We start from the raw sequence: 26,901 nt of genomic DNA, 5'->3' as shown, positions 1-26,901 counted from the left end.
AGCTCTCCCAAGAGAATATGAATGTGGTCAGCTGTTTGAACAATTCAGTGGGTATTAAGCAAGGATGGAGAGAGTATGCCGCTCAGAGAGGACAGGTTGAACAACACAAAATACTAGATTGGGTTTTCAGTTAGTCCAAGGTATGTTGAGCTCGGCGTCTTTGGCAGGGAGTGGCAAAACCAGGTGGAGAGGAGGATAAGGAAAATTGTGGAAGGCCTGGAAGGTCATGCTGGAGTTTAGACTCTGTCTTTAGGTGGTAAAGAGCCATTGGTGCTTTATAAGAAAGTGACTTGTTCTGATCTGTTTCAGGAAGGTAACTGGCATCTACGGATGAAAACATAGAAATCTTCATGACTTTGGGCTTAAGAGGGAGAGGGAAATGCAAGTCACATGAGGCAGAGAAAACAGATAAGAAACAAACTACAAATGTGAACAGTCTAAACTTGAGCAGGAGATAAATTCAAGAGAAGTTTTAGTGGTAATACCAATGAACAGTCCCTGTGTACAAAGATAATCTTGATGGCATAAGCTCAGAGTTTTAGACAATATATTGTCCTCCTGTACCCCCTTCTTATATCTTTACCACCTAAGGACAGAGTTGAGAAGTATGTCATTTTGAATGACAATAGGTGGGAATAGGGTTAATCAGAAAAACCAGTTCCTCAAAAAAAAATATATATATATATATATACATACACACACACACACACACCACTGCATACTGGTTAATTTCACTCCCCCCCCCACAAAGTTTTCTGAAAGACTTAATAGTTATTTCAGTTGTGGCAGATAAGCAATTAAAATATTTTGGTCCGGAGCTTTTCTACATCTCTCAAATCATGTCACATTAACTCATTCATGCCAAAGTCATGGATTCCACATTTGTTGAGAATCAAATATCTGCCAGATTTAGTATCATGCACCACAGTGCCATGCTAGAGACTACTCCAGATTTATGTAGTTCTTATTTGGCGAAAGTCTTTTGTGATAAAAACACAACTCAGTAGACTGCTACTGTTTATAAAATCCTAAGTGAGTTCAGCTTGGTCTATTGATTCTCAATTTATTTTTGATCTGTTTTGTAAAGTTACTTGTACCTTATTATAAATAATCATATATGCAAACCCTTTCCCTAATGAACTTAAATCTTAGTACTTAAAATTACCTTATCAGCCTATGTATCTCTAAAAGTAACTTTCATGTGTAATAAACTAGCAACATTGAACCAAATCACATTTATATTTAAACAGCATTCTTTCTTTTCATTGCTAATTTGCTTGGCCTAGCAAATAAAGTGCTGGTAGTCTCACAGTTGGTCAGAGGAGAAAATTCACACTGCACAGCCATGTTGTATTTATTTATTCTGATGGAGAATAAACTACACAGCATGTGAAATATATTCTGTAAACAACAAATGGCAAAAGTTCAAAGATACATAATATTTGAAAAACTATGTACTTGTTAAGTCTCTATCAAGGAAAAAAAGTATCAAGGAAAGCCCGAAAGATATGAACTTGAAATTATTAATGAAATATTTTAGTTGTCCTCCAATCCCAAATCTATATTTTTTTGGCATTTAAATTCGACACTGATTTCAAATCAGATGTGTGAAAGGAAACCCTATAGTGTCTCCTTAGGTCAGCAGGGAAAGGTTATCCTTCACACCTACATTCAGTAGCTGGGCTTCCTTCCACGCTCATTTACAATGAAACTGGAATAACTGGGCTAATTATAGAGTTTCAGACAAATCCCTAGGGCTGCTTCTACACTGTCATTACCAGCAGTTCCCAGATGTGACGCCCAGCTCCGGGTGCAAGGGGTTCTGGGAACGTGGGGCACGGGGATGGTGAAAATGAGTTGGGGCAGAAAGGCAATGAACTTAGAAATAAGTGAGGAACACAGTGGTAGAAAGGCTAAACCCAGGTCAGGACAATCAACCAGGTGTCTGCGAAGGGTCAAGTCTCCAAAATCTCTGCGGGCCAATATTAGAAGGGAATAAACCCAAAGGAAATCCCAACTGCTTCGATTACACTCATATCTATTCTCTTGTGGTGGTTCCTTGATGTGGCAGGGACTGCTATAATAGAAAGCAATTGCATTTTCAAGGGCAAGAGACTTTGCCACTAAACAAGATGATGTCATCCTTCCTGATGACGAAGAGGAAGGGGCGATCAGCTCTGAACACCCTGGACTCAGAGAGCTGCTTTTCTACGATGTTATTTCCTGTGGCAGCAGTGGCCTCTGTGCCCTCCTCGGTGACCTCTATGTAGGACTTGTGCATCATTTTGGACACATACAGACGGCCTCCTGAAGCTATACCAGAGAGATCAGCTCTGGATTCATCAAAGATATCTTTCAGCCCTAGGGCTCTTAAGTGGTGTTTGATTTCATAATTCTTCTCTATCTTGAACTGAGGAAGAAACACCTCGACATACTGAGAGCTCATTTTTCTTGGATTGGTCCACTCCATTAGATTCTGAAAGGTCAGTCTGTTTTCAATCTGTAGGAATATTGAAAAGGCAATTCAGTATTCTTAAGAGATAGATAAAACACCAACTACAAAGATAGATGGTTTTCCATAATTATCCTCTCCTGGATATTTGAGTGTAAGTATGTCAATGGGTCCAGGGGAGTCTGAAAATGGGAAATTATTAACACAAATAGTTCAAGCATTTTTTTTTAAAGACTTTATTTATTTATTTGAGAGAGAGACAGACAGACAGAGAGAAAGAGACAGAGATAGCAACAGAGAGTACAAGGAGGGAGGAGAGGGAGAAGCAGGCTCCCTACCGAGCAGGGAGCCCAATGTGGGACTCCATCCCAGGATCCTGGGATCATGACCTGAGCCGAAGACAGACGTTTCACCGACTGAGCCACCCAGGTGCCCCAAGCACCCTTTAACAAATCATGTTTAATTTGCTCTGCTATGACAAGGTGTGACTTACTTGCATTTCAAGGCATTTCTGTTCTCTGAGCACATATGAACAAATACAACCAAAGTGGAACAATAGGCAAGTGAAGGAATTAGGTTAGCAGAGATCATCAGAGGGAGAAAGGAGCTCAGTGGTCATTTAAGTCAGCATTTCTTGACCATTTCCCATCACGAAAGACACAGAAAATGGCAATGTTTGCATAGCTTGCAGGAATAACCAATGGAACCACAGGTGGCCCAAGGCAAGGAACCCAGAGCTCTAACCTCCAGGGTTTAGGTGATCGGCACCTTTCAGCACAGTCACCTACACCATCTGGGGGGCTTGGATCCAAATACTCCTTCCTACTCAACACATGCGACAATGAAGCTCAAGACATTGTAGAAATGTGCTGAATTACATAGCTGGGCACCTCGGCTACATGGCTAGGAGCTCACAGCTCTCTCTCCAGCACCACTGCCGCCCGCAATGATTCACGAATGGAACTCACCAACTCCTGAATACTGAGAATTGATCAGAGACTAGTCTAGACTTATACAGGGGAGATTTTTCATGCACATTTTTTACAAATCTTATATGTAAATATTTGTTCCCAAATTCAGTCTCATTGGAATTCTAAAGAGCTTTTCAGAGCTACCATAATCAAAGACCTAAATTTATATAAACAAATTTTGTCTAATTTAAATTTTATGTGTGTAAATTATCCAGTTTATGGTTAATATACAATAACTTCTCGTTTCTTGAATTAGAATTTTTTCCTCGTTTAGCTCACTGTAAAGCCAACTTCCCCATTATTTAGTTACATAGGATTATGTAGGTCTGTAGGATAATGTAGGAATATAGATTTATACTCATCTGATCCAAACATTATTAGGAAGATCTAATACAGAAAAGAAAACCTTAGACAATAAGTACAAGAACAAATCTATCTTTTGAGTTATCTGCTGTTTTGTTTTATATGGGCTACTGCTTCTGTTATCACAGATTATTTGAAGCTAAAATAACTGATGTATGCTAAAATCTAATTGCAATAAAGGTTATCAAGTGAATTACTGGTTTAAAATGAGTACCAATATTTTATAATGTCACTTCAGGTTTAGCAATAGCAACTTCATGACATTTCCTCTTGCTAGTCATGTCAAAAAGGGTAATTAAAATGAAACTAAATGAAAATTTATAATGATTCAGTGGTTTTGTCCATTTAGAAATTGTATTTCCAAAGTTCTAAAATCGTGTTTCTAAATCAGGAAAAGGATGGATCAGTCACAGGGCTGTCTCTAACCTCTGCTTTTTCCAGACACAGCAGCTCAGAGTGAGACCATACATTTCAGTGCTCAAAGGCCCAGGACCCTGGACCCCACTGTATCATTCCTGCCTGAAAATGCTTAGTCTGTCAAAATTCCAATAATACATAAAAGACTGTTTTCATGGCCAAGTGCAAAAACCTAAACTCATGCAGTTTTCCCTCCAAGGCTGAGGTTTGAGAGGGTTCCAACTTCATAGCTATTCAACTAAAATTACATTAAACTGAAGTTAATCTCAGTAACTATAATGGTATCTGGCACTAGAGTAGGTACTCCTTAAATATTTGTCAAATAAACGAATGAGAGGGCAAATCTCTAATTCTTAAGGCCTGAAATCGTCAAGTTGAAGACAAAAACACAATGAATAATACCCTCAACAGTCAAAGTGGCAGTAGCAACTTACTTGGGACAGGTCATTCTCAGGCAGCATAATGAACATGCTTATGCCACCATGATACTTGAGCTCAAGAATCTGCATGGGTGGGTCTCTAATGACAGAAAAATTGAACTTCCGTTCTTGATGCATCATGGCGACTGCTTTCCCAGGACACTGAAAGTCAAGTCACACACAAAACATTTTATTAGCCCACCTTATTTCACTTGTAAGAATAGTGCTTCAGTGTCTGTCTGGTTGATCCTACAGGTTTTTCCTGACTCGCTGCAATAGCGGTTGCAGTGGCTCACAGCTTAGGGTATGGGCCCAGAGATTAACTGCCCGAGTTTAAAACTTCCAGTTGTGCAACTTTGAGCAGTTACTTCACCTCTCTGTGCCTCCATTTCTCCATCAATATAATGGATGTAAAACTAGTCTCTACTGCATAGGACTGTTGTAAAGATTGTGTGAGTTAATATACCTAGCACTTGGCATATTGATTTGCACTTAGCGTCTTATCTAAAAATGTCTATATGATAAGTAATGAATAATTATTAAATAGCATTATAATTAAAAATAAATGCTATAGATTTTTTATTTTTATAAGACCTCATTCTGAAATTGTGTGATTTTGATAGTACTGGTCCGTATTTTATTTCTCATGAAAGAAAGAAATCCATAGTATTCATAACAAGATTTATCGTTCATTCATTGATCTTTGATTTCTACCAGCTCTCAGCCCTCCTGTGTCTAAAATTTTTGATGTGGAAAAATGCAGAAAAACATTTCAATAAATGAAACTAAGTTCAAAACTTTAACCTGAGTTTCTCTGTCTCAACACAAAAGGCTGAGTGACTAAAAGAAACTTAAGAGGTCAATTAGTGGAATTACCTCATTTGTGAGAATAGGCCTACAGTGGTTAAGTTAACTTGCCTAAGACAATGTAGGTTTTGTGAAGCAAGGCAAGGACCCCAACATAGCACTTCTGACTCCAAAGCCTTTGATGTTTCTACTATTCTATAAGATTATTGTGTACAAATTGGTAAAACACACACACACACACACACACACACACAAGAATATATGTTTTACAAAAGTTGGTTAAGATTGACACTTGGAAATGCATAACTTTACTAAACATAACTTTTTCCTTTGCAAAAGCAAACACATCCTTGCTTTGACTCAGGAAAAATCACTGATATTAAATAAATGGAACTATACACCCCACAGTTAGAATCACAAAAAATAAAAACCACACATTTGTCATATTTTCTTCATATAGGCATCCAACTAGAATATCTTAAAATAAATTCATACTTTATTACCTTTCTCAAATTTGAATATTTTTAAGAAATATCAATTTATGGGACATCTCCGGTTGTGTACCGTAACCTGCATTATCAGGAAAATAGGTTGTTTTATAAGCAATTCACCATATAGTGATGGTAAGCAGTCTAAGAAATAAGTAAAGAAATGATGAATCCATCATTTGTCTATGTAAATACCATAATTTCTGCAAAAGAATACTATGGCAAAAACCCTTTTTTTTTTTCTTAAAGATTTTATTTATTTATTTATTTGAGGGAGAGAGAGCACAGAGGGAGAGTAAGTGGAAGAAGCAGACTCCCCGCTGAGCAAGGAGCCTGATGCAGGGCTCCATCCCGGGACTCCGAGATCATGACCTAAGCCAAAGGCAGATGCTTAACCAACTGAGCCACCCAGGCCCCAGCCAAAAAAATCTTCTTAAAAAGGTTTCCATACCTTGGGAGATTTGAAATGGCAATTTACTGTTTCATTCTTGGTAAAGGCCAACTCCCACTTGCCTTTGAAGTACACGGCACTCACCAGCACCATTACTGCAGAGGAGCTTATGCTACCTGCTTGGAAGACGTTCTTGATTTTGCCTTTTGAAAAACAAATGGAGAAAAATTGTTAAATTTTAATGTAATTTTTTATTGTTTATTTTTTTAGATTAATGTATTTATTTGAGAGAGAGAGGGAGAGAGCAGGGGGAGGGGCAGAGCAAGAGAGAATCTCAAGCAGACTCCTCACTGAGCGCAGACCCCGTCTTGGGACTCAATCTCACCACCCTGAGATCACAATTGGAGCCAAAATCAAGAGGTGAAGACTTAACTGACTGAGCCACCCAGGTGCCCTGTTAATGTAATTTTTTAAAAAACACAAGGTGAACGTATTTTCCTTATGACATAATTATAATAACAATGATATTAGTAATAACCTATGAGCAATTGCTCCATCCAGTAGTCTTTGAACACTTCATGTGCAATATTTGGTTTATTCCTCACAAATCTCTGTGAGGCAGGCACTTTCCTGTTGAGGAAGCTAGAACACAGAGAGATGAAGTAATTTGTACAACATCACACACAAGAAAGTTAAGGCACCAGGATGCCGACCAAGACAGACAATTCCCAAAGCTCCTCCTTGCTGGTAAGCACCAAACTGCCTTTCCTGCCTCGACAAGGCCACAGCACTCCAAATATAATTTAACCCCATTCTGTTGGGCTAATTCCTTCCTTCCTTCCACATTAACTAGATTTTTGCTGGATGTCAACCCTATTCTCAATACTTGAATCACAACCATGAAAGGCACAGTCCCTGTCATCATTGGGCTCACGGTCCAGCACAGGGGAGCAGCTGTACACACTGGTACCACAGCCATGGGCTGAGTGTGCTGGGGAAGCACAGATGAGGGGCACCCATCTCTGATCTGGCCCTCTGCTTGAGCTGACAGCAAGGTGGGAGGCAGAGAGAAGCTGCATAGAGCAGAGGCTGTTTACCCAAACACATGGAAGCCTGGAAGAGCATAGTGTATTTGGGGAAACACTAACTCGTTTCAATGCATAGGAAAAGTAGGGTTGGAAAGGTTAGAGGCAGGGGCCAATAATGAAGAGCCTTGAATGTCTGGTAATAATTTGGGGTTATCCTGAAGGCAATGGAAAATGATTGTTCAGGATTCCTTGGAAGATGAAAAAGGACACGGTCATGATGGGTCAGGTTTACCTTTCAAAAGGACTGCTCTGGTAGTGTGTGGAATTTGGGGAAAGGATGACAAGACCTGGGTGGGTTTGTTGGAATGTTTGCAGTATTTTGAAGTGTTCCCCCTCAAATGAGTATTGAGAACAAATGCTTGTCAAAATAAGAATAATTTTAAGATATATTTGCATGAAAAAAGAAGGAAGAGAAATAATTGGTCCAGATGGAAAAAGGTATTAGCAATTTGATGCCCTTAAGAATTACACACTACATAGAATTCCATTCAGCTATTAGGAAAAGCAATTGCATAGTTCATCTTGGTTTGTGAAGAGTGTGTTTGACACGTGGTGGCTAATGGTCAAAGTAAACCTCTGTTGTGGTAATGATGAATGAACAAACAAAAGAAAACTGAAGACACTGTATTCTTGTTCCCAGAACTAACTGTAGTATGTTGAATGTCAGCAAGTCAGATGTTTCATATTTTTGAGACAGAACCAGACTCAGCAAATACATGTATATTGTTCCGAGTATAAATCCAGGTCAAGCCTTAAGTAAAGAAATAACTAGGTTTGGAATCAATTGATTAACAAAATAGCAATGAATACATTTCGTTATTTGTTTTGAACTCAACCAGAACATCAGCTGGAATTCAATTTTTAGCTGTGTGAAAGACACTTACCAATAAGGCAATGTACTTTTTCTGGAAGGTACTACCTTTGCCACATAGATTATTTTGATAAATGAAGAGGATTTTTAAATGAAAGATGGGGCGCCTGGGTGGCACAGCGGTTAAGCGTCTGCCTTCGGCTCAGGGCGTGATCCCGGCATTGTGGGATCGAGCCCCACATCAGGCTCCTCTGCTATGAGCCTGCTTCTTCCTCTCCCACTCCCCCTGCTTGTGTTCCCTCTCTCGCTGGCTGTCTCTATCTCTGTTGAATAAATAAATAAAATCTTTAAAAAAAAATAAAAAATAAAAAAATAAAATGAAAGATAAACTATGCATCTTTTAGAAGAAGCAATGATATAAAAATATATTTCACACACAGTAGGATGTCATAAGTTTAAAAAGTTTCTTCAAGAAAAAACAGTAAGATACTGGTTTGAGCATTAGAATGAAATATTATGTTGTGGTCATTTAAAATAATGTCCTATAAACCACTTTCAGTCTTTGTTCACTAACCAGTTATAAGATATTGAGGATAACTAAGTAAATTAGTTCAGCTTGTCACTAATTTATGAAATGATCATAATGAAATCAATACTTGTTTCATAGGATTGTTTCCCAATCCAATGAGATAATGTAATAGGTAAAATTTCTGAAAAGTATAAAGCATTCAAATTATTAAGATTACTCAGAACCACACACATTGTGGACAAATACTAAAGAAATTTTCTTTCTTTTTTTATTTAATAATATATTTGATTTAACCAATATATCCCAAATATTATCATTCCACCATATAATAAATATAAAAAACTATTAAGGATATGTTTACATTCTTTATTTCATACTTGGTCTATGCAATTAAATGGTCATGAAAATTGCAAAGTAGTGTGTAAAAATGTGGGAGATAGAATGTGAAGAAAAAAATCTAGACACAGATGTGAATGTAGGCTCCGAAGATAACTAGGTCAACTTATTCTTTGTGTATAAGGCCGAAGACTAGAATAGAAAATGGGAAAAGGAAGCAATGATTTGTTGAGGTGCTATGATTGTGAGGAATTTTTGCTCGCCATTTTTAAATGTGATTAAAAAACATATAACACCAAATTTACCATCTTAACAGATCAGTTTTATTTATTATATACGCCTTATTGTATATCACGTCTTCAGAACTTAATTTGTTTTGCAAAACTGAAACTCTAAACGCATCGAACAACTCCCCTTCGCACACCAACCCTGAACCCCTGGTAACCACCATTCTGTTTTCTTGAAACGCAAGTATATAAATAAATAAATAAATAAATAAATAAATAAATAAATAAATAAACTTAAGTATAATTAACATAGTCAGATTAGTGTCAGGTGTACAATATAGTAATCCAACAATTCTATACATTACTCAGTGCTCATCAAGGCTAAGTGCACTCTTAATCCCCTTCACCTATTTCACCCATCCCCCCACTTACCTCCCCTCTGATAACCACCTATTTATCTCTGTATTTAAAAGTTGCGTTTTTGTTTGCCTCTTTTTTTCTTTGTTTATTTTGTTTCTTAAATTCCACATATGAATGAAATAGTATTTGTCTTTCCCTGTCTGATTTATTTCACTTGGCATTCTACCCTCTAGGTCCATCCACATTGTTGCAAATGGTAAAATCTCATCCTTTTTACTGCTGAGTAATATTCCTATCTATCTATCTAAGTATAGAGATATATATCACCCATTATATATTACCCATTAATCTATTGATGGGCATGTGGGTTAATCTATTGATGGGCATGTGGGTTGCTTCCACATCTTGGCTACTGTAAATAATGGTGCAATAACCACAGGCATGCATATATCTTTTCAAATTAGTGTTTCCATTTCCTTTGGATAAAGACCCAGTAGTGGAATTACTAGATCATATTGATAATTCTATTTTTAATTTTTGAAGAACCTCCATTCTCTTTTCCACAGAGGCTGCACTAGTTTGCCTTACCACCAACAGTGCATGAGAAATATTCAATAGCAGCACTCATTACTTTGGATTAGGAGGAACTATTCCTTGCATATCTTACAAAAGACGTCCAGCTTTAAAGTTGGCCATTCTCAATATTCACATATCACTAACAAATCTTATAGAAAAATAGGGTTGCACTCACCATGTGTCTCATTTTCAATCCATTTATTAATTTTATATCTGGTATCTTCCACGTCATTTGTAAAGTCAACTCGTTCCACTTTGGCATTGTATAATTCTTCAGCACACTCAATATAGTTCTATAAATGTAAATAATTACAGTTCTATAAGTAATACACAATTCTTATAGTCACGAGTCACCATCAACTAAGCATATAACAAATCTGTTTTTGAACTTGTCTCTTCATTTCCACCATCTTACTCAAGGACTCATTCCTCACTCAAAGATGAGGAAATATGGCTAGAAGTAGGAAAATATGGCTAGAAGGGTTGCTGGAGAACCTGAAACTGAATTTGCACAGCAAGCATGCTATTTGAATTTAAGTTTATCTGAAGTGGATGGGGGGACTAATAGGGATTACTACTAAAGCCCACTCCCTTGGCTCTACCACTGCTTTCTCACCGTAAATACTTCAAGAGCATCCTCGCTCATCTCCCTTGCTTGTGTCACCCTTCCTACTGAAAGCATTAAGAAGGTTTCCAGGCTACTTCCTGTACTTTAGATAAAGTTCAAGCCCCTGGACCTGGCCTGCATTTGAAAGAAAGAAAGAAAAGTCAAATTGAAGAAGACAAGCAGAAAAGGCGAGCGCTCCAAGCAGTAGTACCCCCAGTGGAGTAAGAGGATCTTTGCACACTCCGGAGACCAGCAGGAATTTGCGATGACTGAAGCATGTGGTGAAAAGGGGAAATGGAGGACATAAGCCAGGACAGAGGAAGAGCATGAGTGTCTTGTTTGCCTTGACAAGGAGATTTCCTTTTATTTTAGGGAGAGTTCTTTAAACGATTTAAGCAGGAGAGTAATACAATTAAATGTGCATTTCATAAAGGGGACTCTGAAATCAGCATTGAAAAAAAAAACTGATTGGAAATAGGAGAACGTCCTTATAGTTTTTCCTGAGGGATATATAGAGGTCCTGAACTGAGGTGCTGGCAGTTTCCAGGGTCATGGGGAGGACAAAACAAATTTTAGAGATACACTAAGAAGGTAGCTCCTTCTTATCCCCTACCCTTCCATTTCCTTCTTGAACAATTCAGACTCAAAGCCATTAGAAGAGGCAAATCTAGGTAGGGATACATCTCAGAGTGGGGAGGGCCAGTATGGCAGAGCTGGAGGGCAGAGCCCCATCAGAGTGAGGAGCAACTCAACACAAAGTATTAGGGGCCAAAGGAGACGAAGAACACATTGCCTTGTCAGGGAAGCCCAGCTCTGGAATGCAAGTTCAGGTAGGTCCAGAGGCATCCCTGAGGAGGGATGGCCTCATGTAGGTGTTAGATCTTAAAACAGTGTGAGGTGGGCATCCCTGTGGGGTGTCAAAGCCCAAAAAAGTGAGAGGGACAACGCCATGGTGGGCAGACCACCATGGGATGTGGGGGACTAAGTAGAGGGAAGAGGTATGCTCATGGAGGGGCAGTTAGCATGGAGGGGCAGATCTCTCATGGGATGAAGGTGTTTTCACACCGAAAGGGGCAACAGCCTCAGTGATAGGAAATGGGTTACATAGAGGGAGATTGATCAAACAAGTAAATATGTAAGAATAATGGCCAGATTTCTCACTGTTGGAGAAGGGAGTTAAACAAAAACAGAAAGAGGGAAAACAAAAAGTGAACCCTGTGGTGTTTGATGAAAATTGGAGATATCAGTAGGAACCTGTGGGTTTCACTAGATTTAGGTAAAAAGATGAACATCAATTTAGTATGTGCATGTATTTTCCTAAAAAGGAACTAGGACTCCTGGAGAAATGGCTGATTCTAGGGCTGAGGCAAGAAAAGAAGATGAGATTGGAACATCTCATGGTGCCAGAAAGAAAGTGCTCAAATGAGGGGGGCAAGTCAAAGAAATACAGACACCAATAGAAGGGATCATTTGAGCTAACCCTTTGGCTAAAACAGGACACCATGGGTCCATACTGTTATAAATAAACAAATAAATATGTTTTACCAAGAATGTGATATTTACACAGCCTGAAAGCAGTTCCCCACAAAGTATTTAACAACAAAGGGAAAAAGAGTAACTTCAAAGCAGAGAAACCCAGCAGACATCCCTGTAATCATGTGACCAAGGATGGCAGGATGAGCAATGGGATAAATCAGAATCCTGCTAGTGTGCCACGGGGATGACACAACAACAACAGAACACCTGGATGTTTCCATCAAATCTGGTGCAAGCGTTAGCTAATGCTATGGTGATAATCCTTGCATGATACGTAAGTGTATCAAATCAATATGTTGTACACCTTACACTTGTACTATATTACATATCAATGATATTTCAGTAAAGCTAGAAGAAAACAGGATTCTAATCATTAAGACACATCAAACAAACCCACACTGAAGGGCGTTCTAAAATACAACTGGCCCAAAACTGGACACTGTGAATCATCATAAAAAGTGTCAAGATCATGAAAGTCAAGACAGGGTATGAAATGTTCCAAATTGAAGGAGACTAAAAGTGAGTCAACAACAGAATATAATGCATGATTCTGAACTAAATCCTTTGCTATGAGGGATGATGTTGGGCTGGTTAGTGAAACTCGAAAGGAGCTGAAGATGAGCAGACAGTAAGGTACACTGTTAACTTCCTGATCTTGATGGCTCTATCGTGACTATGTAGAAGAATGCCATTGTTTGTAGGAATTACATGAAAGTATTCAAATATGATAAAGCATCTCAAATGGTTCAGGGGGAAGTGTTCTTTCTACAATACTTGGAACTTCTATGTGAGTTTGAAATTACTTTAAATAACTTTTCTTTGAAAATAGAAGGAAAACCTATTAGAGCTTCTTCACTGATGGACTGTGAAGCTCTGGGAAAGGGAGAAGTCAAAGTTGATCAAAACACCTGGTAGGTCCTTCACTGAAAGAGAACCCCGGGGAAAGAGAATGTGTGGGGACAGGAGAGATGGTGTGTCAGAGAACCTGTAGATGCCCACCTGAGGACTTGCAGTAGGCAGGCCGAGAGATGAGCATGACACGGAGGGTGAGGAATGACCCATCGCACAACCACGGAGAGCTGTGGAGGCATGGAGGACAGTGTCGAGGAACTATAAACTTTCCAAGTAGATCATCTCTCCCTGGTGAGACAGTAGACTCCAAGTAGAAGAGGCCTGACGGCGGAACCCTAAACACCACCAGTATTTCAGAGATGAGCAGAGGAATGAAGATAAACAAAGGAGACTGAAATGAAGGAGAAGGTAGAAAACCAGGAGAAATCAATGCCATAGAAACAATGAGAAGGGAAAGTTTCAGGAAGCTCCGATAGTGCTGAATACTAAAGAGGTGGGTAAGACCAAAACTGCAAAGTGCCCATAGCTTGGTGTCCACTGGAAGCCATTAGTCACCTTGGTAAGAGTAGCTTCAGGAGAACGAGGAAGGCAGAAGCTGTTTGCAATATATAGAGCAGTGAGAGAGGGTGAAAAAACGGATTCTGCCTATACATATCACTCTTCAAAGAAGCTTGATTTGTCAAGTTTAGACTGTCAGAGTGAGAAACACAGAAATGGGAAGAGAATCATGGGATAACTTTCAAAAAAAAGTAGTGAAAAGTTTAGAGATATGTATCTGGAGCACATTTATATGCGATGAGGAAGACAGTAGAGTGACAGAAATTCAGGAAAAATACTGACGGAAACAACACCAAGAAATTGGGGGCGGGGAAGGGGGTGAGGTGGCAAGAAGACATGGAGGAATTACCCATTAAACAAAGTACTCCCTCTGAAATCGAAGGGAAAAGGGAAAGGGAGCAGGGTAAAAGTTGGGATATGGATCCGCCCTGATGGTCTCTATTTTCTTTGTCAAGTACAAGACAAGTGGAGATGGGAATTTATTGCTTAAATAAGAAAATGCATTATTCTGAGGCAGATGTGCTTCTACCTATAGGAGAGAAGGTGGAATATAAGACAACTCAAGTCCAGTTTGTTTCTCTATATACAATTTGTTCCATGAACTTATATAATGTATTCATCCTTAAGAAAGAGACACTGCTTCCCCTCTCCCTCAGCTTCTCCCCCTGCTTGTGCTCTCTCTCTCTCTAATGAATAAATAAAAATCTTTTTTAAAAAATTAAAATAAATAAAATTTTAAAAAAGAGACAAACTGTTGCTTTGTCTCTTGAAAATTCTTCCATTAATTTTAAGAAGATCAAACGGCTTATCCAGAACTAAAATAGTCATCCTATGTATACTACAACTTGCATTTCCATTTCAGTATTAAAGTAAGTTCCTATTAAAAAAAAAAAGAAGGAGAAGAGGAAGTAGTTGGAAAGTTGAAAGTGCCTGTGCCAAGTATGGAAACTCTATTTTTGAGGTGAACGTGACAAATGGTTGTAAAATTTAGGACTAAGTCCCAGTGTTTGGTCTTGGCCAGGCAGAGAGCAATAGGCTTGCAGCCAGTCCCTTCCCCTGGCCAGTCACCCAGGAGACCAGAGCAGCAATTCTGAGGAGCACAGGGGTATCAACCTGAGGTCTCAGGCTATCCTGGATGACCCAGACATCTGCCCACCACACGCACCCAGAGGCAGTTGTTGACACCCTGTTACTGTCATGATTCTGATGACCAGAGAAGGCAGGATGTGGACTGAAGAAAACCCAGGGATATTTCCACTAAACCCCATGGCTTCCCATCCTCACCTTGGCTCCCAAGGCACTGGGCCCTTCTCCGGTTCCAGGACCAACTAGACAACTCTAAGGCAGCAGAAACCCAGAGCTCCTGGCACAGACCTAGTTGAAACTGATGGTGGCAATAAAGGGTTGCTGGGAAATCGAGAGAAGCGAAGAGCTTTCAGCAAGTGGTGTGAGGAATGAGAGAAAGAAATTACTGTGAGCGCCAACTGCTAGACAGCACAGAGAACATCTAGCAGGTCTGGGAGCCTGTGGTATCGTGGCAGTGACATAAACGCCAAGGCTTGGCACAAGTGTGGCTCAGTGGCCGAGGCACAGCTGCCGAGGCAAGTCATGGGACAGATCTGGGTGGGGCTTTGTCAGGGGAAAGAGAGAGCTGGTAAATTGAGAGGCGATGGAGAGATGGAAAAATTGCATAACTTGATGCAGTTGAAGAACAGGTAGAGTGGGGGTGAAATAATGAAAGAACGAGAAGCATGGAATGATGTGGCCACTGACGGGGCAACTCCAGTGGTAGATTTCAGGAGCGGAACAGTTCTGGGTGTTGATGAGTTTCAGGGTGTGGCTTGGGCATTTGTTACTGTAATGGTATAGGGAGAGAAGGTCAGGAGACTTTAAGGAGGGAAGCTGAGCTAACAGCTGGGTGTCACAGGGACACTGAAGTCACCCCAAATGGTCACAGAGCTTGGGGCAATTTGGAATGACATTCACAGAGGTCTGATCAAGACAGGTTGAGCACAGATTTGGGGAGGAGGGCGGAGAAGGAATCAGAGATGGTGGCTGGGACTTCTACGTACTTTTTGTAAAGACAATTTATACATTATTATTATCTTCATCAATTCAGTTAGACTCACCCATATTCAAACATGAGTAAAAAACTACTGCACAACAAAATGTAGAAAATGTGGAGATGATCTATCTTTGTACTGATCTGACAACGGAAAGTTGACAACAGTTACGCTTTTAATCAAAAGTAGTTTTTAGAATAACTAACTGTGTTTGTAAATATTTGGGAGGAAAAAAATGGCAGCGTCTGTTTTCCATGTTGGTGATCAGATCTCACCTTTCCTGTGCTGGGTGCATATGCCGAGTGCCAGATAAAGGAACGTGGAAATGTGCTATAAATAGTCACATGATAGACACATCAACTTCCAGGTTAAAAGAGTTAGCAGTCCCTCGGGGACGCTGCACTATGTGTGGGAAAAGAGACACAAAATATGGAGTTGAACATACAAGGTGGCCCCTAGAAAGCTTGCGCAGGATTCTTTTGGAAAGATTCAAAAACAAAGTGGCCTAATGCTTCATACTTGCCAGGCTGCCAAAGGGCTTGGGCGCGGTGTAGGAAGGGGCAAAGAATCTGTGTGGGTGACAGACAGAGGAGAAAATAATGGGTGGGTGGAGCACAGACAGCTGGCAAAGACACAAATGGAGATTAGCCCAGAAATTTCACAGAAACAAAGCTTTATGGTTGTCTGACAAGTGGAGAATTATAAGGGAGAACAAACGTGCCCAGAAAATCATGGCCACTGCACCTGCTTGAACAGTACTAACCAGCTTCCCGTTGTCACAGAGACAGTAGCTCTAAAGCATGGGCTGAGCCCAGTAGCATATAGGGAGCAGTCTGGGTCTCACTGGTCTTTGGGTGAGCAGAAAGCCATGGTGAATGAACTGATAACACAGACAATGGACAGGAACATGAAAACTTCACCTGCTGACTTCAAGTGAACCAGTCCCTTGCCTACGGTCCAGCCTGAGCAGCTCCTCTGCCATCGGCTGGCCGGATCTGCCTGTGTCCCCTACAAAGGGCTCTTCCGTAAGTGATCTCACTGCAAAGTTACTGTTGGCGGGAGAGACGAAAGGGCGTGGCTGAGAACAGAGGAGGTAAACTCAGCCCTGGGGATCCACAACCATCCCAGGAACACAAAGTTCAGAGGAAAAGCAGGTAGACTTTTTCCTCAGCTGCCCACCGACAACCCTAAATGGGCCGCCTGCTGCTCCCACCCCATTACAGCCCCGTATCACTGCCAGAGGACGTGGTCTCCTCTGTTTTGGGGACCCTCAGTCTGGGCACCCTGAATATGGGGATCAAGTACAGCTACACTATAGAAACAGGGAGATGAAATTTCGAAGACATCTGGGAACATAATTAGCAGCTATACGAAAAAAGAATCACCATTGTATCACTCTGCAGAAAGACACAAGCCTTTTTGCAGATGATGAGTTGAACAAGACTAGGGTCCAGAGCGGAAATGACCTGTGACAGGGGAGGCCACACTTACCTTATGAAAGTCAAACACTTTTTCTGCAAAAAGACCGTTGGCAATGTGGAATTCATAATCCTGATGGGATGTGTTTATATCAGAGAGAACTCTTTTCAGTTGAGACTGAAGTCCTGGCTATTATTTAAAAAAATTTATAAAAATGTATTACAGGATTGCAGATATATCTGCACTCTTATTTACACATGAAATAAAACATGTATATTATACCATGAAAGAACTGAAAACGATGCTTGTAAAAGCAGCAACGCCACTTCTATTTACAATTTCTCGCCTTTCTCATAATAGTATCAGTGATCAAAGCTGATTACAAATTTTACTAAAATAATTAACCTTAGAATAAAATTATTAACAGCAGATAATGAGTTTGCCTCACACGTATACTAAATAATTCATTTTACCAACATAAGTTGGCTGTGAATATCAAAGGATAAAAGTAAAACATTTAGTTCCACACTATCTTGCCAAATTCTGGCCAACACACAAGTAAAATATTGGTAAATTAATAATTAACAAGTAAATTATCAAAAATTGTCTTTGAGATGCCACAAGATGGAAATCTGAGTGAGACATATTCTTTTGTTTTGAAAGGGTGGTAAGCGTAATTACATACATTGGCACGATAGTAACTTCTCTAAATTTAGTCTTGTACTCTCTTTCCCTGAAAGAACGTGTTGTCTTTACCTGAGCGTGAGAAGAGCCTCCCCATCCCGAGGCTGTGCTGAAGTGAAGCAACTGCAAACAGGGAACAAGAAAGCAGTTAACAGGTCCTGCTCGACAGGAAGGGACCCCACGAAATAAAGGACGGAAGAGACTTCACTGTTAGTGGTTGTGTTTGTGTGTGTGTTTGGTAGCACACAGGGCAGGCGTGACAGGTGCAGCCATTCTCTTGACTTGGTTAAAATACAGATTATTCATTGGCGAAAGCACCACAGGCTGGCAGCGTGAATAAATCGGTGGCTACAAAATGAATTGTGTCTACTATTATTTTGGTTCGCTCATTCTCATGGAGCAATTTAACAATTACTCACTGATTAAACCTAGACAGGGATCAAAAAAATGATCATGGGATCATGAAAAATTTTATTTACCAACATGGCGGGCAAGATTAAGGCTAATTATGTAAGCACCAAGACATAAAAGAGAGACGTAGTTTCTTAATATTCAGAAAATCCTAAGTGTGAAGTAAAATTGGGACTTGAGAGATGTGATTTAAGATCCTGCGATTATTTGAAACAAACAAAAAAAGGTCCTGCAATTATTTAAAATTAAGTTGTTTTAGGCTTTTCCTTTTCCAGTGCGGCTCTCATAATCCCATTATTCTAATAATTGCTATTCTGCCCAGGCTTTAATTTTCTATTGCACTTCATCTGAATTTCCCCAGGCCCTTATGTCCATGGGATCCGAAATGCAAAATGGCTTCTCTACTAGGAAGTGATAAAGGGTACTATGCACATGATCATTTATGCAGTGGTCTGGAGCAAAATGAATGTGCGCGTCTCCCAGGCATGGATAGATGATACACAGAGACAGGCAAGATTTTCTGCAGAAAGATGTAGGTTTTCTTTAAGGGGTCATATGTGGGAGCACCTGGGTGGCACAGATGGTTAAGCATCTGCGTTTGGCTCCAGTTATGATCTCAGGGTCCTGGAATCGAGCCCTTTGTTCGGCTCCCTGCTCAGCATGGAGTCTGCTTCTCCCTCTCCCTCTCCCTCTGCCTCTCCCTCTGCTTATGTTCTTTCTCTCTCTCAAATGAAAATATAAAATCTTTTTAAAAGGGGTGGGGTCAAATGTGCTATATTTGAACCATATCCCTGGTGGGAGATAGAAGTAGGGAGAAGGGGTTAGGGAACACTCTGACGCTGGGTAAAGAAATTATGGATGGGAATCTAATTAAGTCAATGTTGCTATCAGTGCCTCTGTGAGGGCTTTCAACTTTCAAGACTTTGGACCCCTAATTAATAGCACCATCTTATTGGCTCGGAGGAAATGGAATAACTCAGTAAGATATATGAAAACATACGAAGGCTATGAGTGTCACTATTAGTCTTAATAGGTCACAGAGAACTGGAACCTACCTCAATTCCTACATTCTCTAAATCTGAAATAATAACTAATACAAGATGGATTAGGAGATAAGACAAAGGCAACAAGGCAAACTTGATAGACAAATTAGTAGTCAACTTAAAATTCACTGGTGGGGGTCTTTGCAGGCATTGAGGCACCATGCTTGGCACCCCGGATGTCATCCCCCTCCCCCAAGTTCAATGCCATGTGAAGCATAGAAAATACCAGGCTCCTTTCTCATTTTGCCTTGGCATTGGATATACTGGTATTCGGAAGTATATGGATGTACCAGAAACATAAAATATCATGGTTCAGTGTCAGGACTCAAAAATGCAAATGTATTTTCTGAATAAACTCTGAATAAACCGAGACAAGATTATAAAAAGTATATGAATCCCCAGAAGTCATTCTTGTTAACTTTTTGAAAAAAACTTTAACAACTATAAACATTTATATCATTCTTTGATCATTTCTAATCTTACTCTGTTTTGATATTATCAAAATATTACTCTGTTTTGATACTATCTGGTTGTCTCTTCTGACATTCCTAATTGGCTTTTAGTAAATTGGACTGGTACAATATTGAGGTGACACACATATATTTTTATATTTTCAAAAATTCTAAGATATTACACATTCAACAATAAAGCTACCATGATTAAAGATGAATAGTGATACTAGTAAATATTCAAATGTAATAGGTATTAAATAAACTATCAAAGGGCATATTTATCACAATTCAAAATGCCAGCAGTCCTGTGCCCTCATATCCCCTGACTGACCCTGTGTAGGAAAATCAGAATTTCTTTTTTCTTGTTCATAACTGGTAACATATTCAGATAATGGTAAGCAAGGAAAATCATGGGTCAACACAATGTAAGAAATTTTAGGATCTTTGGATTGAGATTAAAAAAAAAAAAACAACTATGAATCATTGCATCCCAAGGGCCTTCTCCCTATGTATTCATACCAAATTATAAAACTATTATGTTTTTGAGAACACAAAAGTGGTAAAATAAGTAACATATTACAATGATTATTTTTTGAAATGTTTTTGGTAAAACCCAATTGTTTTAGAAAATTCAAATTTATATAACTTTTAAATAACATTGTAATGTAAAGATATGATTTAAGATAAAAATTTATGACATAGTTTATTTCAATGAAATGCCATGGGAGAGAAAAGAAAAGAAAAATACATTATAAAAAGCGCGGTATTAGTGTAAGCAGAGGTGTTTCTGTCACTTGCCAAACTCCTGTTTACCAGACAGAAGGATCACCAATCTTTTTCCATACGCTGTAAAACAAAATCCACAAGGTCACGTTAGAAGGGAAAAAAGTTTTCTGGGTCTTTGTTTTGCTTGGTTTTGTTTTATATACAAGGGCATGAAGTTCGTTTTTAAGATGTGGAGTTGGGAGAGGTGGTTTGGATAAGAACTTTGAACACTTCCTTGTGGATATCTGTTTCTGGCCAGCGAGATGTGGATATGCATTTCTTGAATTACACATTACATCTTTCAACTAGGAGACCCTGCAAAAATGTGAGAGGTGGTGCTGCATGGCTATAGGAAGCAGCCCTTCTCTCTCACTGGCTGCCTTAATGAGCCCTGAGGCTCTCAGCAGCAGAGCCACAGCACAATCTTGTGGTGACACCCTCCCTTGAAGGGAAAGGGGGCTTTAACTGCACTGTCTACCGGTATCCGGGAATGAAGACTGAAGGACGAATTGCTATCTTCTGAATTAAGAGTTATTAAGTCCTGAATTTGGAAGAAATCTGTTCTTACAGAGCAGGATGGAATGAAAGCCTAAACTCAGTATTGCTTATTTAGCCCCCTGAAATAACACAGCCCGACTGAGACAATCCCCGGGCAATAGGAAGGTCAAAGGAGAAAAAGTAAGCAACTCAGGGCTGAGCCAGGATTCCTTTAAAATAAAAGAGCAACCACCCCACCCCCACCCCCACCAAATACCACTTTTGCCTGGGGCCTTTGCAGCAAGCAGTGCTCCCGCCCCAGCTCTAGCACCTGATCATTTTGATAAAGACCTTTTTCTCTTTTTACCAACTTATTACTTGAAATGATAACATAACCTATGTTTGGTGTTTCAAGGCTCTGACATATCTTCCAAGTGTTTCAGTCTTAAAAAATAAATAAGGTTTAGCTTTTCCTCCAAAAATTAAAATATTAAAATAAAAACCATTGTATTAAAATAGGAAGGTACAGTAATATTGTAACTAAATGAAAAAATATGAACCTGAACACAGAACTTTATAAATAAACATACTTTTCTGCTCTTTCACTCAAATGGCAAGCAGCTGATGTGTCACTTTAACTCCACTGAACCTCGTGCCTGCCAATTCTGGATTTCAATGCTATTATCCAGTAAAGGAACTGGGGCTTTGCTGAGAGTGGGTGACCTGAACTGTCTTAAGACAAGAAAACTCGGAACAGGCCCAGAACATCATGTTGTCAGTTAGTAAAGACACAGAGTCATCTGAAAGGATGGTTTAAAAACGACAACTTTAAAGAGATTTCTACTGGCCCAACTGTGACCATCTCAGCTTTGAAAACAAGAATGACCACTAGTCCATGGCAATGCTTAAGAGAGACGGATGGATGGATGCCATAAATTACAACTAAATTGATTGAGGCTTGATTTCTCTAAAATATACATATGTGACCCACAGTGTCAAATGTTGGGTATTACAAGCAGAAACTAACTGGGAGAAAATTTGGGGACTGGAGGGGGAAGCTAACAATTAATTTCCAAGAAGGTATCCTGCAGATGACTAAATATTTGTACAAACGAATTATATGAATGTTTCTGTGTCTACAGTTGCATTTTTTTCCTCTTAGATGTTTCTTGTAGGAGGTTATAATAGCCAAGAGGTATAAAAAGTAACTCAGGAAAGTCACTGATTCCAGCAGTGACAATAAAAGAGCAGACCCCAGTAAGATAGGCTCTTTGAATTCACTATGACCCATCTCCCATGAGCTGTTGACCCTGTCCACCAGGCAGCTGGGGGGCAAGAAGACCTCAGGAAATGAGCCAGGCAATAGCCTGAGAATGTTCCTAACCTGAAATCATATAATAATGAACAACTCTGTCTTCTGTTGTATTAAAGGCTTGGGGTTTTGTCATAGGTGTGGAGCCTACACATCTTCGTCTAACATATGGAACAGGAACAACTTTTAAGCTATTTGTTAAGTGGATACCATGAAATCAACCTCCATAGTTTACAGGTGGGGATACTGAGGCCCACATGGGTGAACTAATTTTCCCAAATCAGAATTTGGATCTGATTTTCTAACTCCCAGAGCAGTGTTCTGTTTCCGTGATACCACGTTGCTTTACTTGGTTCTAAAACATCATGTACTTACACTGGTGAATGAATACACTTTTATTAGTTGCTAAGTTTTTTTTCCCCAAAGGCTTTATATTTGTTTATCAAAATACTAACTTTAAAATAACTGAGGCTTTGCAATAATATACCTCGGGCTGCATTTCAGTTTGGTGGCTTTAAGGCAAACAGTTCTCTACTGTGGGTTGATTCTGCTTCCTGAGGGACATATGGCAATAAGAGGAGACATTTTTGATTGTCATGACTGGACAGAGGTAATGGTATCTAGTGGGGAAAAGCCAGGGACGCTGCTAACCCTTCTACAATGCACAGAAAAGCCCCCTCACGACAAAGAATTATCGGGCTCAAAATGTCAGTGGGGCCGAGATTTAGAAACCCTGATTTAGAAGATCACCCTGAGTTTGAATCGTAGTGATGCCACTCCCTAGCTAAGATGGCATGGATAACAGTGCCTACTCGCTGCTATTGTGAGCCGCCAGTAAGATACCCATAGAGCTTCTCCCAGAACAGGACACCGATGAAGTTCTCTGCTGTTAGTCGTTGCCATCTCATTAAAGGTGTTCAACGTACCATGGCTGTGAATCACTCCAGCTCTTGGGAAAATGGCATTGTTGGACTCGGTGGTTACTCTCTAGCAACAAATATTCACCGAGCTATCCGGAGCGAGAAACGAATTGTCCTAGCTTAGATTATCTGCACAATCTTCAAAAGTGATTAGCTGTGAAAAGTTACCACACAGACAATCTTCCTCTAGCTCTCATTTATGAACTGAAATAAAGGGGGGAGCCAGGGGGCAGAAAGGGATGCCAAAGACCTCCACAGGCGGCCTGGACCTGGGATCTCACCTGCTACTGAGCCACTATAGTTCCGCGACTGTGTCCCTTCCCTGCGCAGCCTGGTTCAGGGTAGTGTACAAGGGTGAATTAAAAAGCACTTTCTACATGTGTTGGTGACAACACGATAACCATTCAGGTAGGCTGCTATTATCTGGAATGTACTATTATGTCACTGGTGCCCACGTCACTCATGTTGAAAGTGGGACTTCACTGGTACCTTCCTGCTGCTCTTCCTCCTCATCTACGTCGACTCATGCAGTGGTTCCCAAGCTTTAGTACGCACCTGGAGCATTTATTAAACCACAGATTGCTGGGCTCCAGCCCCATGGTTTCTGATTCAGTGGGTCTCAGGTGGGGCCCAAGACTTTGCATCTCTAACAAGTTCTCTAGGTGATGCTGAAGCTGCTGGTCTAGGAAACGCATTTTGAGAACCACTGTACTAAGGAAAAGAGACAAAGCAGCAGTTCTGAGAACATTCCTGTTGTCTCCCATCTCAAAAACAAGTGCTACAAGCAGTGTGTCTTCTTCACACCCACAGAGGGACTCACTGAGATGTCTTCATTTACATGGGACCATTGCAGTAGAATATACGGTGTTGTAGGAAACAATTTGCCCTGATTAATCGCAGAAACCATAGGTGGTGGCACAACCAAGACTGACCTTATCAATCTGGGAGACACAGTCACCTCGTGCGCCCAAACGGACCAGGGCCAGGGCCGTGAAGATGCTCAGAGAAGAAAAGAACACATTTTCACTTCCTTGACTGTTATCTATCTCTCTGAACAGATTGAAGCAAAACTCTGCATTTGCGGCAGCAAGGGAGGCCATTGTGGAATGGAGCGCCGCCTAGAGGACAAAGAGAAATTGAATGAGTTCCAAGCATGTTTTCGGTGCTTATGATGGTTTTTATATTCATTTATTTTTGTATTTGAAGCTTCATTTCTTCAGCCTTGGATGTAACCATCAAGTAACTTAGAACAAAAAGAAAAACTTCCTTTGGTCCTGTATCCTTGTTACCAACACTCTAAAACTTTCTCCTGCCGACAACATCGTGATACCCTCACCTTGTTTTACGCTGGTAATCTTTAGTGCAATGTTTCTGTGTTTCTGCCTATGTTCTCACACTCATACTCCCACTTCTTCTTGATGTCGCATTTCTATCATCAGTGGCCCCTGAGAGTTCTGTTTTCAACTCCTAAGCAGACACACATTCCTGGGGTCTACCATTCCCCAAATCACCCCAGCTTTCTAAGCTGAAATAGAGCAAAAGTGCCCTTTGCAGTAAAACGAATATTACAACATTAAATGGTCTATTAAAAGGGCTATAGTCCTTGCTCTCAATCTGTAATTTTAAAAAAGTTAACATTTGGAGATTTAACACAATTTCCTTACTCCTTCTTTCTAGAATAGCTGCCATACATGTGCTTAGAGTAATCATACACCCTAACTCTTTTCAGGACTGTCCTAATTACAAATATTATGCATCCTTGATTCTGTATTGTTTTCACACCACTTTCAAATTTTTTTGGAATGGAAAGTGTGATTAACCACATTATGTATCACAAACATGCACATAATTTTCCAACACAGAGGTCTATCTCCTACTGGAGAACCTGAGGTATAATAGCAAATTTAGAATCCAGGATGAAGATGATATCAAATTCTTGATAATGTCATTTCTGAAATATAGAGGGCTGCCACCAGCATGGAATTCTTTAGGAATCTGCTTTGGTATTTCTTTGCAGAATTTTTCCACGATACTAAACTGATCCCAATACCACAGTTGGGGTTGTCATAGACTAAATGAATTTACACAGATCCTCCAAATTATTCTCCTTGAATATTCTGTGACATTATGCCTAATGTGTGGTAGGACCCTTAAGGGACGCATTCTTAACCCCAACCTTGTTGCTAAAAGTTGTGTGATCTGGGTCAAGTCTTTAACTTCTCTTCTAAATTGCATCTTATTCAGGGAGATGATCAAGTTACAGTACAGAAAACCATGTGTCCTTCCACCCTTACAGCTGTAAAAGGACCGCATAATATCAAAGCATTTGGGGAGGGGAATGGGGGCAAGGTATGGAAAAGGAAGAAGGTCAACAGGAGGGAGATATGTGTGGTTTGAAAAAATAATATTCTAAAATTGCCATTGTGTTGATTTTGTTGAAGTCACAAAAAACGAATGTCTTTCAAAGTTACAAATGACATCAAAATAAGTTTTCAATTTTTATTTTATCAAATGGAAGCTTGAGTTTAAAAAAAATGAGAAACAATCTACTATAGTGCCTGACTCACTGTAAACAGTCAATCAATTGAAGCTGCCCTATATTCATTATTCTTTATTAAATGGTAATAAATTTGCTCTTCTTAAAAGACCACAAATTGGACATTTCCAGAGTATTTCTGAGGAAACTGTATTCTGCACTTTGGAATTCCAACCCCTGAGAACATCACTGAGGTACAAGGCCATAAATGATGCTGTTTTGCAAGGTCAAATTCAGCTACTTTCAATTCATTGCAGGTCTCACTTCTCAGTTATGCCCCCAGAAATACAGGGTGAAAACATCATTCACACTCCAAACGCTTTTCACTCCAAGAAAGAACATCTATGTTTTTTTAATGGTTATCCAGAAAATTTAATGATTTCCTATCAAATCCATGTAAACTAAGGGGATGCACAGTGGCCACTGTGATTGGAAGGAGAAATCCCTCGAGTAAAGGTGAGAAGGAACCAGAAGAAGGAGAGGACACAGGATGAGAGATGCAGGGCAGCTTTATCCAGTGAGTGATACTGGCAGGAACTAAGGCCTCCAAATTTTCCAGGGCTCAAAATCACATTCTACATTGGAAAAATAAGTATTGTTTCTAAAAAAAAAAAAAAAAGAAAAGAAAAAGAAAAAGAAAAGAAAAAAATGACAAAATTGAAATTAGTGAATATATAAGTAAACATACTTAAATTGAAACATATACTTAAATTGGAACTTAAATTGAAACATATTGATTTTTATATTAAATCTTGTACTCATAAGGAGTTCCTTAATTTTAGAGAGAAATTGTGTGCTAGATTCTGTCTCTTCAGTTTGCAAGACTTCATATTGATTGCTGAAAAGCATAGTGAATGAAATCAATCACTCTTAGGAAAGTAACTTTAAAAGCAAAATTATAGTAATCATTTCCAAATACTTACAGTGAAAATTATACTTAATAGAGGATTGTGGATTTACTTTAATACAGTCTATATAATTATTTGATATATTTGATATAATATATTCAATATAATTTGAATCTTTAAGAC

At 39.5% G+C, this 26,901-nt stretch overlaps 1 protein-coding gene across 2 annotated transcripts in view; it reads right to left on the bottom strand.

Moving 5' to 3' along the window:
• Positions 1-1,402: 1,402 nt before the first annotated feature.
• SERPINB7 (serpin family B member 7) overlaps positions 1,403-26,901 on the bottom strand; it is a 54,539-nt gene continuing 29,040 nt past the window's right edge. For both annotated transcript variants that reach the window (XM_019807104.2, XM_002926361.3), the window contains exons 2-8: positions 24,267-24,452; positions 18,027-18,077; positions 17,343-17,459; positions 10,411-10,528; positions 6,369-6,511; positions 4,638-4,784; positions 1,403-2,500 (exon numbers count right to left, since the gene is read on the bottom strand). In XM_019807104.2, the coding sequence (XP_019662663.1) occupies positions 2,102-2,500; positions 4,638-4,784; positions 6,369-6,511; positions 10,411-10,528; positions 17,343-17,459; positions 18,027-18,077; positions 24,267-24,434 (1,143 nt within the window). In that variant the 5' untranslated portion in view covers positions 24,435-24,452 and the 3' untranslated portion in view covers positions 1,403-2,101. The remainder of the gene's footprint in view (positions 2,501-4,637; positions 4,785-6,368; positions 6,512-10,410; positions 10,529-17,342; positions 17,460-18,026; positions 18,078-24,266; positions 24,453-26,901) is intronic.

Source organism: Ailuropoda melanoleuca, chromosome 14 (assembly GCF_002007445.2).
Source record: "Ailuropoda melanoleuca isolate Jingjing chromosome 14, ASM200744v2, whole genome shotgun sequence".
Classification (NCBI taxonomy): domain Eukaryota; kingdom Metazoa; phylum Chordata; class Mammalia; order Carnivora; family Ursidae; genus Ailuropoda; species Ailuropoda melanoleuca.
The sequence above is the reverse complement of the archived record's forward strand: the minus strand, read 5'-3'. Positions and strand labels throughout refer to the sequence as shown.